The sequence below is a fragment of the Furipterus horrens genome, unplaced genomic scaffold, assembly GCF_987537825.1.
Source record: "Furipterus horrens unplaced genomic scaffold, mFurHor1.1.pri manual_scaffold_8, whole genome shotgun sequence".
NCBI lineage: Eukaryota > Metazoa > Chordata > Mammalia > Chiroptera > Furipteridae > Furipterus > Furipterus horrens.
In genome coordinates, this window is record NW_028327178.1 from 31,104,772 (window position 1) to 31,120,216 (window position 15,445).

The following is a 15,445-nucleotide window of genomic DNA, read 5'->3' on the forward strand; positions in this document are numbered from 1 at the left end:
ACCCTGCCCTGGATCAGCCTTAGGGTTAGGTGAGAATTAAGAGATGTGGTATAGATGGTGGTTGATGCCTGGCAGCTCTAAACAGGAAGAAGGGAAGTACATACTGTAGGGACATGAACAGTGGCATTGTGGGAGAAGTTTAGACTGTCTGGCTAGTTCTTTCGGTTATAAGGGAATGTTGTAAGTCATTTGTGTTCAAAGACTGTTCTGCTTGGGATTTCTGGTTTCTGATTTGGTCATTTTTTTGTTGGTAAACCAGTAACCCAATTTTTTATTGTTGTTACAATTGGGTTATTATGAATAGTGTAGAATTAATTTCAAGGTTCTTTTTTTCTTTTAAAGTTCATATGAGAGATCCTAATAATCAGCTTCACATAATTAAAAATTTGAAGATAGCAGTAAGCAACATTGTCACCCAACCACCTCAGCCTGGGGCCATTCGGAAGCTTTTGAGTGATGTTGTTTCTGGCAGTCAACCTGCAGAAGGATTAGCAGCTAATGTGATTACAGCAGGAGATTATGACCTCAACATCAGTGGTATGTATTAAGGTTTACTATTTCTTTTAAAATGAATTTTTCTTTTTTAGAAGAAGTAATTCCGTGATTTGGAAATCATGCAACAAACACTTCAGTGCTTACTGAATGATAGATTGGGAACACATATATAAAAAAAACAGTGCTTTTAAGGAGGTTATAATCAAGTGAGCAAGCATTCAAACTATGAATTACATTATTTCATTTTATTTTTTCATAATAAAATTCTTTTAATAGTTCTACTTGTAAAGCATCTGCTCCATGAGGGCAGGAAATTTGGCTCTTTATTTTGTTTCTAGTACCTAAAGGAATGCCCAGAACATTTTTCTTGAATGAAAGAACTAACAGTAGATAAAACCAATATATTCTTTTGTGACATAAGTAATACTGTAATTAGTATTAGTGTTAAGTGGAGGGAATATTTATACTATATGAGTAAATATTTAAACTTTTCTGAGTGCTCCTTAATCTAATTTGAATAATAAATATTTTCATGCTAAGACTGGTAGGTGGAAATATATTAATATGTATAGTGAGCAGTATTTCTTGTGGTATGAAAAAGACTTAATAGAGGGACATGGGATAGATTTTTAGAGGGAAAAGATTAAAAATATATCATTTAATCAGGATATTTCAGCAGTCTAATGAATAATCTTTTTAGGTTAGTATAATTTATAATCTAATAATTTAACATATTTAAAATAATTGCATATTTAAAGATTTTCCTAAATATACAAAGAGAAATTCAGTGGTATGTTTTAAGTCATGAAGTTAGTTGGTTATACTTGTATAGTTAGAAATGTTTGTAGAATTATTTTGTTTTAAATGTTCATAATTTTTCTTCTATATATTTTAACTCCAGCAAGATAAGTTAACTTTGATAATTTTAAGTTTAGAATATTATGGTTATCTTTTCACACCAAAAGAATATGAATTTCAGGATATATATTTTGAGCAGTTCTTGGCATAATATATTTTAAGATGAGGCAAAATTTGGATTTTCTGGGAGAAAGTAGTGGAATTTGAACTGTTGTTTTCCTGTCATCAGTAGGAAATCAGTGTTGAAGTATCAACAGCTGTGAACAAATGCCAGAGTATTCCACGTTTTTTATATTACCATAGCCATTAGTTAATTGGATAACTTGAATAACTCATTTATTCAGACTTAGTTTCCTTCTTTGGAAACCAGAGAATTTGGCCAAATTCTTTCTTAAGGCCTCTCCTAGACCTTTAATCCTATGATTCAGTTTTATAGGGTCTTTAACATTTTTGTTATTCATGTAACAAATATTTATTGATTTCCTGTATGCTTTGAACTGAGAGGTAGAAATGATTAAGACTGTTGTATGAGTTTATAATCTGGTAAGGAGATAAACATGTAAATCAGTACTGTAATTATAGTACATTCTTCTTTACAATACCTTTTGATTACAATACATTGTATTAGGGATATGGCATATCCAATATGCCAAAGTGATAAGGGGGCACAGAGAGGGATTAATTATCATATTTTAAAAATAAATAAAACTATATTTTATACTGTGGATATCTTCCTAATTTCCAAAGCCCATAAATACCTTTTATTTTTAAAACAATTAAAATGATATGTGCTTTTAGACATAATGCTAAAAAGACTTACTATAAGGGAAAAAACAACAGTGAACTGCACCCTGTGACCCTGCCCCACCAGTTCTCTTAGTGGTTTCATCTGATGTTTATTTTGTGTTTCTAAGTAATATTTTTATATGGCTATGACTTAATTTTAAATTTATTCATTGTTTTCTTATTTTAATTGATGAAGGTTTAGCTTAATTACAGTAGTCCCTCTCTATATCGCGATTCACTTATCATGGCCTCACTGTACTGCGGGATTTTTCTAAATACTGTATTTAATTATTTATTGCGGATTTTTCGCTATATCGCAGGATATTGTGGTACTGTATACGTATGTTGTTAAAGTTACATAGGTTTAAGAGTGTAGAATATGTTTAAGAATATAAGTAGTGTTTATAAAAGTGTGGGAAAGGTTAATAAGGGACTGAAAACAGTTTATAAGTGTGTGGGAAGGGTTTATAACGCCTTAAAATATATATAAATACTAAAATAAATGTAAGGTTCCTACTTGCGGATTTTCACCTGTCGCGGGGGTTGTCTAGAACGTAATACCCGCGATAAGTGAGGCAACACTGTATTCCTTTTCCTCCTTTCCCCATCTCTATTGCAGTTTTCATAATTTTTGGTTACTAGTCACTATTTTCGTTATCATGACTAAATATTACTCACTTTTTCATTGCTGAGTAAAGTATTGGGCTTTCAGTCTGTTTTTACACAGCACTGCATTTATTTATTTATTATTTTTAGAGAGATGAGATGGGCAGGGAGGGAGAAAAAGAGGGAGATAAATGATATTCAAGAGGTATATCCACAGGTTGCCTTTTGCACGCCCCCAGCTGGGAACCTGGCCGGCAACCCAGGCATGTGCCCTGATGGGGAATGGAACCAGCGACCTTTCAGTATGCAGGCCGCCGCTCAGTCCGCTGAGCCACACCATACATGGCTGCACTTTTTTTTTTCCCCTCAAGACTCGTAATTGCCTTTTTAAAAACAACTTGCTCAGAGTTCTTTGTATCTCTTTATCTAATCTCACAGACTTCCAGTAGCCTCTTATTAAGACTTTCTGCTTGACAGATTGTAGTGGAAAAACCTCAGTCTTCCCCCTTCTGTACAGGGAAAACCCTCTTTGCCTTGATGTCCCAGTTGAATCCACTCCTCACCCCTACTTGTGACAACCCAAAGCATCTCCAGACATTGCTAAATGTTTCCTGGGGGTCAAAATCCTGTCATTTGAGAACCAGTGTTCTGAAATGATATTTATGAAAAGGAGCTGCTTATGACAACATGACTAATGGCAGGGGACACAAAACTTTAGTTCTAAAATCTTTTTACTCATGTTAAGTAATATTTAAAGCATTAATAGGTAAGTTAGTTTTGGGATTTTTGTGTAGGTTTGGTAATAAATCAATTTTATTTTTCCAAATATATGTACTCCCATGTATGAATATATTTGTGTATATGGCTTTATTTATATATAAATAAGTCATACATCATAATGTGTCTATCAAAACAGGTGAAAATGGCTTTGTTTGTATGTTTAAGCACAAGTTAAAAATGCTTGCTTATTGCTAGGAATTACTATCTTATGCCTTGAAAGAATATGGACTTGAAATTTTTGTCTGTTGTTAACTGAATCTATTAAGAAATTTGAACTGTTTTATTTATGGTTAATTTTAGCTACTACTCCATGGTTTGAGTCCTACAGAGAGACTTTTCTTCAGTCGATGCCAGCATCAGATCATGAATTTCTGAACCACTATTTAGCATGTATCCTTTGACCATTATGTTCTTGTAAAATCAAATGTTTTGAAAGTTACTAATTTCAGAAATAGTTATATGAAGGCAAAATTGTTGAAAGGATATAGAGAACGGAGAAACTTTTTTTATTGATGATGCTTCAAGTTTTCATTATTGTTGTTTTGTTAAGTGGCGTCTTAGATACAGGATTTGTGTAATAAATTAATTTTTGATTACAAAGTAAGAATACTGAGGGTTTATTTACTGTTTTTATTTTCCAACTCTAATAGTTCATGCTTAGTAAGTTTTTAAGCCATTTTAGAAAGAGAAAATAAAGACTGCCAGTATTGACTGCTTGTTACGATTGCCTTGAAGTTAATTGCTTTTGCAAAAGCTCCTGTTTACAACAGTTTTCTGGTTTTTAACCTGTTTTATAGGTGCTAACTTCTTTGACAGTTAATGGTTTTTTAAATGAGGTTACAGAGAAAAGAGGTAGGATAGAGTGTGAAACTGCAGGGTATTGGAATGGAGGGGAGAAAGAGTCAGCAGAATTGTTTGATATGCTAATAGTTGTATAATTTTGGTATTATCCATTTTTCTTTTCATGAATTTCCATATTGATATGTAAATGACCTAAAAACTCAACAAAAAATCTTTTAAGATTTAGAACCTTGAATTACTTAGAAGCGCTGGAGAAATTATTTTGTGCTTGCTGTGAAAACCTATGAAATCAGAATTTTTTTAGCTCAGAAAATGTCTTAGTTTAATAGGATAATTTTATCATTAGTGATAAGTGATAATTACCTTAATAATATGGTTTACAAGGTATGTTGGTAGCATCGTCCAGTGAAGCTGACCCTGTGGAACAGTTTTCAAAGTTGTCACAAGAACAGCATCGAATTCAGCACAACAGTGACTATTCCTACCCCAAGTGGTTTATACCAAATACACTTAAATATTATGTACTTTTACATGATGTAAGTGCAGGAGATGAACAGAGGTAAGCTTTCCATTTTTAATTAAGAACTTTTTTAAAATAAATGATTTAACTTTAATTTGGGCATGGCTTGTTTAAATTTTAGATATACTTTTCATCTAAGAAAGTAAAAATTTATTAATAACACATTTAACTGTATCTTTTATTTCAGAGTTATATTCAGTAGCAGAGTCATTTTATGTTCGATTGTGTATACTTACCCAAACTTTTCTTCACTATAAATCTGTTAGTACAATCTTTGTACAAAAGGGCTTGCCATTTTATACCTGTATGTCTAAGGTGTTATTTCTTACTTTATATAAAATTATTTCTTATATTTTCTCTTTTCTCCTTCCCAGTTTTCCTGTAACTTTTCACTTCCTGGCTTAAAGGCTTAGAGGCACTTCATTTTCACTCTTCACTTTTTTGTCACTTTAAATTTTTAGCCTTGATGTTTGTCACAATCTCAAGAACATCCAGACATTTCTTTTTTATGTTTCCTTTAATATTCATTATTAATAATTTGCGGTAGTCCCTTTATCTTTAAATAAGTGAACAACTTATCTTTAAAAATAAGTTCTTGAAAAATAAGATAACTTTAAAAGCAACTTTACTCTAAATGCTTTTGTGTTTACTTTGACTTTTGGTTCAAGATGTGTATCATCAAATTAATCTGTTTCACACTTTTCTGGTGTCTCAGTGACATTTACAATATGCAATTAAATAATTCTTCCCCTTGTTTGGAGTACAAAGTACCTTTTAAATAAACTTTTCTCTATAAAACCAAAGAATTATTTTGAGAATTACTAATCTTTAGGAATCTGTGCAATCATAAATAGTCTACAGCCTGTAGGATAATGAAAATAAATAATTTGAACTGGCTATTAAAATTAGTTTTTATCAGTTGAATATGTTATATATCTTCTAAGATATTTAATTAGTAATTTAAGTATTAGATTAGTGATTCTTATGTTTACCAGTTTCATTGGTAAAGTGAACAGAAGTTTAGTTTATTGTACTTGAGTGTATGTTCATACTCATATACTCATTTGTGTTTATACAAAATCATAACTATTTCCCTTATCTAGCCTTAATTTTATAATATATAATATGATTTAATTGTGTACTAGATTTGTTATTCCTATAGTGTTAGCAATTTGAATATAAGGTGTTACAGGTTTTTTCTTTTTGCACTAAGTGGCTGATTGATTTTAAAAAATACCTATTTAAACTAGATTAGCTCTAAATACCAAAATTTCATTTTCCACCACAATGTAATGTTTGCTTCTTGGGCTGTTTTATCATTTGAATTATGTTATTTCCCACCAACTAGAAATTTTCATTATTTTAAAGTATAGAAATCAAAATGCTTTTTGTTACATCTGATATGTAGCTCATAGATATCGCTATTATAAATTTTGCAAGAAAAATGAGTAGATTTTATGTAATAAATATTGTGGCAGTTCTTCTTGAGTTTTCTCTCTCCTTTCCTTCCTCTGTACTGTGTTTCTTTGGAGGCAGCTAAATGAAGGGAAAACTGGCAGTAAAAAATGTCTTACAAGTTTTTGGGTGCTATATTTTTCTATTTTAACACTTATGTTTTTTGAAAAATGTCTGTTCTCTAAGACAGAATTTCCCAAAGTCATTTTTCCTGAAATCCTCACAGTTGAAAGAGTTACTGATTTGTAAGTTTGCAGCTGCTCTTTGGAAGTTCATAGTTCACAGTAGAAAATGGAAGACTCAGTGATGGTTTGCTGTAAAGAAACTGACTTTCTTTTCCGTCATTCCTCAAACTAGTTTGACCACCAGAACGCTCTTTGAATAACATAGGAATAGCTTGCAAAATTTTATTCCATGAAACACACATTGGAAAGCCTGCTTTATCCAAACTAGCTAAATTTCAGTTAAGATCATGATCTTTGTTTTCATTTAAAAATTATTCTAATTTTCAGTTCTGCGTTTTGGGGGGGATAATGTTTGCAATATTTTTGTATTAGTATCTTTTGTTGCCTAAGGTCTGTTCCCCACTTACTACAAAGTTCTTTTTCATTTCTAAATTTAGAGCTGAATCCATTTATGAAGAAATGAAACAGAAATATGGAACTCAGGGTTGCTATTTACTTAAAATTAATTCTCGAACATCTAATCGAGCATCAGATGAACAGATACCAGATCCTTGGAGTCAGTATCTTCAGAAAAATAGTATTCAAAACCAGGTATTTGTACAAAACAATAATGAAGCAAACCACAAAAGCTGTATTTCAGTTTTATGGTATAATGTTATTGCTGTAGAATTTTTTATGTCTTGGTTTAACTAGCAGAATTAATGATATTTATTTTGGAATCTGTCTGGTTTTCATCCGTCATCATGTGAGCTTTTAAGTCAGTGGTTTAAAAGCAGTTTTTAACTAATAATAATCCCCTATCTGTACTCCTTTCAGGTACATAATATCAGTGTTAATTGATCTTTTTTCTTAAAAGATGAAAAGTGAATTGCACATTAAAAATTGAATTAAATTGGCTAGACAATGTGAAGGATAGAAATTTTGACCTGTACATATAAATCATTATGAGTGCTTACAGTCAATTCTTTTTTTTAAAAAAATTGTTTATTTTATTTTTAGAGAGAGGGGGAAGGAAAAGAGAGGGAGAGAAACATCACTGTGTGGTTGCCTCTCACTTGCACCCCCAACTGGGGACCTGACGTGCAACCTAGTCATGTGCCCTGAAAGGGAATCGAACCAGTGACAGTTGGCTCGGAGGCTGACGCTCAGTCCACTGAGCCACAGCAGCCAGGGCTTACAGTCAATTATTCACATGCTCTGGGATTGCCTTCCTTCATTTTCATCATGCTGTTCTCATGGCCACTTTTGGAGCTCATTCTTTGTTACGTGGGTCGGCTTTTTTCCCTAATGTTCCTCTGATTTCCTTGCCTTCTGAATTTTCAGGCAGTGTTGTTTCTTCCTAATTTATTTTCTTAATCTAGAGTTCTAGACTAATGTTAACTGTTGTCTGTTGGCTAAAATGGGTTGGTGTATAGTTTCACACTGTTAAACTTTTAAGATAGCATTGTGTGCTACTTAGTAGTAGTCAAATGACAAGTTCCTAAGATTAGTTCAGATAATCGAGTTGACTTTTTGTTTAAAAGTAGGATTTCTTAAGTAAATGGAAAATATATTTATATTTTGTACAATTAAACTACATTATGTACTCTTTATGTGATATTTTAAAAAATGCCAGTTATAGTTTATATAACTTTTGATATTCTATAAATAATTAATATTCTGTTTATTTGCCTTAGTTTTCTATCATATATCAGTAGAAAATGAGAAAATAAAAGCAGTTGGATGTGAAGGGGCTCTTTTTAAAATGGTCCTTCAGGGCCACACTCAGAATAGGCACAGTATTGAAATATTCATTTTAGAGCCCAGCTGTCTAAGGTTGGGAAGAGCAATATAAGTCAGATTGTTCAGTTTGAGAACTTTTAACAGAAGACCAGAAGTAGCAACAATTTTGTAGCTTATAACTCTAGAAGCCCAGGATTGGAGGATAGTTGAAAGGTTATCAAATCCAACCCCTGTTTTCTAATGCTTTAATTTCCTTTGAACCTATGAATGACCTCATCTAGTGACAGTACACATTACCTTCTCAGGTGACACTTTCCATGTCTGAATAGCTTGAGGATCATCCCCAAATTTGCTCTCTTTGTTTGTACTCATTAGTCCTGTGAGGACTGCATCAATTTTCTGTTAAAACAACTTTCAAAACATAGGAGGATGGCACTCATCTCTTTTTATATTTTTCCAAGCTAAATATACCCAGTTTTTTTCAATTTTTTTTTTCAGTGTTGGTTTCAGACTGTTTCTTGTCATGATCACTTTGCTTTTATTAAGTTCTAGTTTATATATTTTCCTTGAAGGTATGGCACTTGGAATAATACCTCATACTTACTGGTCTCATGGACCAGTCTGGGTATTTTTAGTTTGTTTCCTTTGTTGACTGAGAAACCAGTGCTTTTGTACAAATGAACATTGTATTGGATATTTTTCCAAAATGTTTTGATATATTCAGTATGCACTGCAATATACTAGCACTGGGTCCATGAACAGGAGATTCCATGCCATCTTTCTTTTTCACCCCCCTGGCTTTACTCTAGAGTCCATCTCTCTTGCCATTATTCCTTACTTAAGACACATAGACAGATATTCATAATCGGTATATACCTGTGACATATAAACAGATAAATTGAGATAGAGATAATTTGAATTCAGAAGAATTAGAGCAGTAGATTGAATGTGAAAGGGAATTTAAGAATACAGTAGTTATGAGCTGGAGTGCTAGAAAAAAGATATGTGGAAAATGTTAAGAATTTGGAGGATTGGAAGAAAAAGAGTCTTGCTGAAGCAAATCATTGAGATTTCCAGTTAGCAGAGCAACCATACTATTTGATGGATTTAGTGTTATCTTAAACATGATTAAATATATATGCTAATGCTTTTTATTTTGTTTTGATAGGAATCATATGAAGATGGCCCTTGTACTGTAACTTCAAATAAGAATTCTGATAGTAACTTGCTTTCATTGGATGGATTAGATAACGAAATCAAAGGTCTTGATATACTTTCTCTAAATTTCTCTTGATTGAAAACATGTGCTGTTGTTAAAGCATGCTAAACTTTTAGATTAAAGATGAGGGAAATTTTCATAATAAAAAATACAACAGACAGGTTAGCTTTATTTGACACTTAAAATCTGTTTTTAATATTAGTAATACATTAAGAAATTTTTTTTTTGTATGAGGCAAGGGAAGATGTGATGTGCAGCATGAAGTATTTTCAAAATTCACATGATTTCATTTTTGTATTTTAAATTATGGTTTTGGTAGTAGGGGTAGCTGAAAAATTTTTAATTATAATTTTTCTTATTGTTTAGTTGTGCTATTTGAAAGTAAATCTTTATATTTAAAGTTTTTAAAAATATTTACATGAATTTTGAAATTTCTATTATGTGTAACAAGTATTAACCCAAGGCTTATAGTTTTAAAGAGGAAAAGGCTAAAGTTATTGTATCATAGACATCTAAGATATAAAGAAAAATAAAGGATTCCAACATTCTTTTTTTCTTTAGCAGTGTGGTAGTGATATTGTTGCATTCTGAGAGTAAAAGAAAGATCTCTTTTTCAGTAGATGGCTTACCGAATAACTTTAGAGCTCACCCACTTCAGTTGGACCCATCCTGTGACCCTTCCAACAGCATTGAGGGCCCAGAACATGTAAAATCTGCTTCATCATTACATGAAACAAAGAAAGCAAATACTGGAATAATTCATGGTGCACGTTTAACCCTTATTGATCATGATAGAATTCGACAGTTTATACAAGAATTCACATTTCGAGGCCTTTTGCCACATATAGAGAAAACAATTCGGCAATTAAATGATCAGGTAAGATTTAATTTTTTAGATAAGTATTTTTAAAATTTCAGTAAATAGTAAACTTGAGAATATAGTAATATAAGTTGAAGTTCTTTTAAAAGAGAGTCCAGTGTTAGAATTTACTATCATTACTAGCTCTAATGAAATTCTATTAAATCTTAAAAAAGTCTTATTTATTTTTACTGGGGATTTTGCCAGCATAATAGACAGTTGTTAAAAAATAATTCAGTGTTGTTAAAATGCACATTTGCTTACTATTAATACTTTTTACTTATTTAGATTTTTTATTTTGTATTTTAAAAGAAAAATATTAAACTCTTATATTTGTCAACATATTTAATCTTTTAGCTAATATCAAGAAAAGGTTTGAGTCGATCTCTATTTTCTGCAACTAAAAAATGGTTTAGTGGCAGTAAAGTTCCAGAAAAGAGCATTAATGAGCTGAAAAATACATCTGGATTGCTGTGAGTAAAATATTGTCTTTTTGTTTTTCTTGTGTTTAACTCTGACTAGTATTTGACTATATGATGTCCTGTAAAAAATGTCTGTTTCTTCACTTTCTTACTTTCATATTGGTCAATAGTCAGACAGATAAGAAGAGTGACTATAGGTAAATTACATAAATTTAAAATATTTTTTAAGTAACTGTATATCCAAAAATAAGGGAAGTAGCTAGAAAAGTCACTTTACTTTGGTTCTGTTTCCCTATTTGTAAAAAGATGGAGTTAGATTAGGTGTTCATTAATTATTCATCTATGGTAAATTTGTGGTCTTGTGATTCTAAGAGAGCCTATATTTAGAAAATTTTCTTTATTATAAAATTCTCTTTTAAAGGAAAGTAAAATTAACGCATTTTGGATTTTGTTTTTCCTGGTTATGTATAAAACTGGAATTAACCATTTACATCATAATTTGACCATGGATAAGGTGCTTGCCTGTTGTTGAGGTTCTCAGTATAGGTGTATAAATTATATAAATATAGATATAACTTTTTCCAGATATCTTTGAGACATATCCTTGAAGGTAGAATTTTTGTAAACAGAATCAGTTTTCCTCATGTTCTGGGCAGTGAAGCAGCTGTTAAACATTTTATACTATATAATGGTTTAGCGTTCATAAATCACAAATTACTTTCTTAACTTATTTTGTCTTTATAGGTATCCACCAGAAGCACCAGAGCTTCAAATCAGGAAAATGGCTGACTTATGTTTCTTGGTGCAGCATTATGATCTGGCTTACAGTTGTTACCATACTGCAAAGAAGGATTTTCTTAATGATCAAGCAATGCTTTATGCAGCTGGTGCCTTGGTCAGTATTCTATATATTATAATTTATTTCTTCTACCATAAGGTGATATAGAAATTTCTCTTTGTGAAATGGAAAACAAAATACCTATGGAAAAAGTTGTATTTAAAGGGCATGCAGTGCTTTACAGATTTTGAATTAGGTTAGCTGAATTGATGGTTTTTCGTCAAACTAGTGCATTTAAACATGGTTATAGATTAGCTTTGATTAGTACCTGCTAATTTTTATGTGTTTTCAAATTTTAATTTGAATTTCAGTTACTATAGTCTTAAGTGTAAAGTTTTTTTTTAGAAGATGCTTTAAGACTTCTTGAAACATTTTTTATTTACTAGGTCTTTTTTAATCTGTCCATATTTTCTTTTTCAAGATTTTATTTAATTATTTTTAGAGAGAGGGAAAGGGCAGGAGATAGAGAGGGAGAGAAACATCACTGTGTGAGAGGAACATTGGTTGCTTCTCACATGCTCCCAACTGGGGACCTGGTCCACAACCTTGGCATGTGCCCCTACCCAGAATTTAACCAGTGACCTTTTGGTTCACAGGCTGGCGCTCAGTCCACTAAGCCACACCAGCCAGGCTTGAAAGGTCTTTTAAAATTGTTTGAAACATGTTTTTCCTGATATAAGACTACATATTGGTTATGAACATATACTTTGGCGTAAGACAGATTGTTCTCTTATGCAAATTACTGAGTATTTCTAAGCTTCAGTTTTTTTGTTTGTATAATGTAAATCCTAATGGCATAGTATTAGATATGGTATAAGTCATATAAGATTCTTAGTATACTGCCTTATCAATAATAAGCTGTCTGAGAGCATTGGCTGTGTTAGTTTTTGTAATGGATGTGTTAACCTAGGTGTTTCAGAATTTTCTGTACTTGTTGATAAAACCTTTTAGTATTTTTGAGGAGTTATAAATATATGTGTAATCTGCTTTCTGTGCCTAGAAAAGAGTAAAATGAGCACTGTAACTTTCTACTTAATCTCCTTTAAATCATGTAAGCTTATAAACAGAAGTGTGAAGAGTAAAATGTATAAGAAATCTGAATACTCCATTGGGTATTTATGTACATAATTGATTGCTCTGTTTACATTTTTTAATACTTTGTATATATACAACTAAAATGGATAACTTAGAAATGTGAAGCTAAAATAGCAAAATTATATTACTCTTCTTTTTTGTTTCTGTAATTTCAATGGAAAAGTCAACTAACTTTTTAACCATCTTGTTCAGGAACGGAAAATATGCTGTGTTCAAGTGTTTGAAAAATTATATGAGCTGTTCTTGGTTAGACATTCTCTGATCTTTAATTATAGTCATCTAATGTAATATAATATGAAATCACACATATTTAACATTATTTCATTAATACCTTATAACATAGACATAAATTTACAGTTATTAAGTTTTACATAATATACCTGCAAATTGAATGTTTGTATATAGGTAAAATCTTCTAAAAGTATGGCAGAAAATTTCTATGGTTTTATGGCACTTGAGCTTTTTTATTTTTATATTATGATAAATACTGCATTTAAGCCATTTAGATGAAGATATTAGTAGCAATTCTGTGAGAGAAAGTAGTTTAGCACTAGAAAATAAAGGCATATTTGCTATAAGATAATACACACATGTGAGAAAATCCTTGTAGTCTATAATGGCTGTCCTAAAATAATAGGCCTGGGGAGGAGGGACTAACAATCTCCATCTTTGTAACCAGAACACAAACAAAACCATAAATAGTAAATATTTTTTGTGCTGTATAGAGTGGGGCAAAAGTAGGTTTACAGTTGTGAGTACATGAAACAGTTTATTCTTGTATTATTATTAGTTATTGTATTTCATACACAAGTGTAAACCTACTTTTGCCTCACCTTGTGTAGTATTATGCTATATAGTCAATATATTTGATTTTTTATCCAATATAGAACCATATATAAATTTATGATGTATTTTAAAATATAAATTAGTTAAGAAAATGTGCTTCAGAGCTATAGAATATTTTGTCACATGGATATGACATAGTTTCATTAGATTTATTCAGTAAATTTTGGAGCAGACACTGGTGGGTGCTGATGATACAGAGATACTCTGAAACAGATATGGTACATATTGTCATGGAACTCTTGAGTGTATCAGGTTAATGGCTTTAGTTGTATCCCAGTTTTTAGATAATTAAGTTATTTTTGTATTTCGGTGTGTGTTTTTAAAAAAAGTTACAGAGAAATACATTTATTCATCCTAAAAGTAGATTGGCAGTAACAAGTTTTCTCCCTGAACTTATGAAGACTTTATTTAGTACTAGTTAAATTTTCATTAAAACTTGGTTTGTATGAGAGCGCAAATATGGACATAGTATATTTTACTAAGAAAACTAAGCCTGTATTTTAATCTTCTTTTCTAAGTTTTTTAGTACCATTGTATATTACTTGAATTATTAACTAAAGTTATAGACAAGAAAATGGGTTTTAAAAATGAAATAAAAAGACCTAGAAAATTGATGGTAGTATAGGTCTAAGAAATGGTTTTTGTGCATTTTGTTATAGTACAGGATATAAACTTGAGTGTGAAAATAATTGAAAATATATATAGTGCAAGGTGTTATGAACGCTTTTCATATTTTGATGCCAACAATTGGAAAGAGATGTATTTTATTTTGTCTTCTCTGTATGCTCCTATCAATAATCTGTTCCCTACTGACTGAGGAATAGGAAATAATAGGGAGGAAGGGTAACAGAAATCTTAAGCTGGACTTACCTGGTAGTTATATATGTCATAATTCAAAGTGTTTACTAGGTCTTCTTTATAATCTCATTTAAATACTGAATGACAGACTTCGGAATTTGACTAAAGAATTAAAAAATTAAAAGCGTATAAATGTATTTTAAGTCTGCATTAGGCTATGACATTTATACATATACATGTATAAAAATATCCCAGCAGATTTCATTGCAGTTTTCAGGTTTTCAGAATGCTAAATTATAACAATATTTCTCTCCTTTTGAAATAGTATAAATATCGTCTTTTCCTTTAGGAAATGGCAGCAGTGTCAGCTTTTCTTCAGCCGGGTGCACCTAGGCCCTACCCTGCACATTACATGGATACAGCAATCCAGACATACAGGGATATCTGCAAGTAGGTGACTACAATATTTATGTTCTTTCCATTTAGAAGTAAATTTGGCATTTATATTGTTATTGGATATAAATGATTCTTTGTTTTCTGCAAGCTCCCAAATCAAGTTAATATAGTCAGAGACAAAATGAGGTACTCTTTTAAAACTAGTGTTTTATTATGTTCTCCTTCCCTATTTTGTTTGGATTCATGGTTAGGAATTTGTTATATGTAGTGTTGAAGCTACATGTTATATTGAAGGTGACTTATATTGTGGGAACATCTAACTTGAACACTGTTAAGCCAGGAGTTAGCCATTTTGAACTTTCATTGTTAATGGGCAAAACAGAAACAATTAAATAATAGTCCAGACAAGAAAATGAGGAGTGTTTTGTACACATAGTGAGTTCTGTTAGAACTCATTATCTAAATGAGATTATGAACTGATCCAGAAGTAGTCAGGAAGTTTCCTGGGATGTTTGGGGAATAGAGCTTGAAAGAAAGGTGGTTGGGATTTGACAGAAAGACACTTCAGAAATTGTGATTGGAAAGAATAATGGTTTGGATGCAGCCTTACTGGAGAAATTGAATAGAGAGAGTCCTTGGCTAGCATAGGGGGGTTGAGAGTATGAAAAGTATTGAGTGATAAATTTGGAAAGATGGTTAGAGAGAAATCAGTGTGGAGAGCCTTAACACTCATTATTTTTTAAGCTGTAGTTGAGTTATGTAGT

The 15,445-nt window shown here is 31.4% G+C and overlaps 1 protein-coding gene across 2 annotated transcripts in view; it reads left to right on the forward strand.

The window, feature by feature from the left end:
• Positions 1–15,445, forward strand: part of TRAPPC8 (trafficking protein particle complex subunit 8) — a 73,472-nt gene that overhangs the window by 6,120 nt on the left and 51,907 nt on the right. Inside the window, exons 2-10 of one of the 2 annotated variants that reach the window (XM_090285675.1) lie at positions 343–537; positions 3,826–3,915; positions 4,711–4,885; positions 6,924–7,077; positions 9,377–9,470; positions 10,045–10,304; positions 10,644–10,759; positions 11,453–11,603; positions 14,635–14,735. In XM_090285675.1, coding sequence (XP_090141801.1) covers positions 343–537; positions 3,826–3,915; positions 4,711–4,885; positions 6,924–7,077; positions 9,377–9,470; positions 10,045–10,304; positions 10,644–10,759; positions 11,453–11,603; positions 14,635–14,735 — 1,336 coding nt within the window. The remainder of the gene's footprint in view (positions 1–342; positions 538–3,825; positions 3,916–4,710; positions 4,886–6,923; positions 7,078–9,376; positions 9,471–10,044; positions 10,305–10,643; positions 10,760–11,452; positions 11,604–14,634; positions 14,736–15,445) is intronic. The other variant, XM_090285676.1, reaches the window with a different exon arrangement.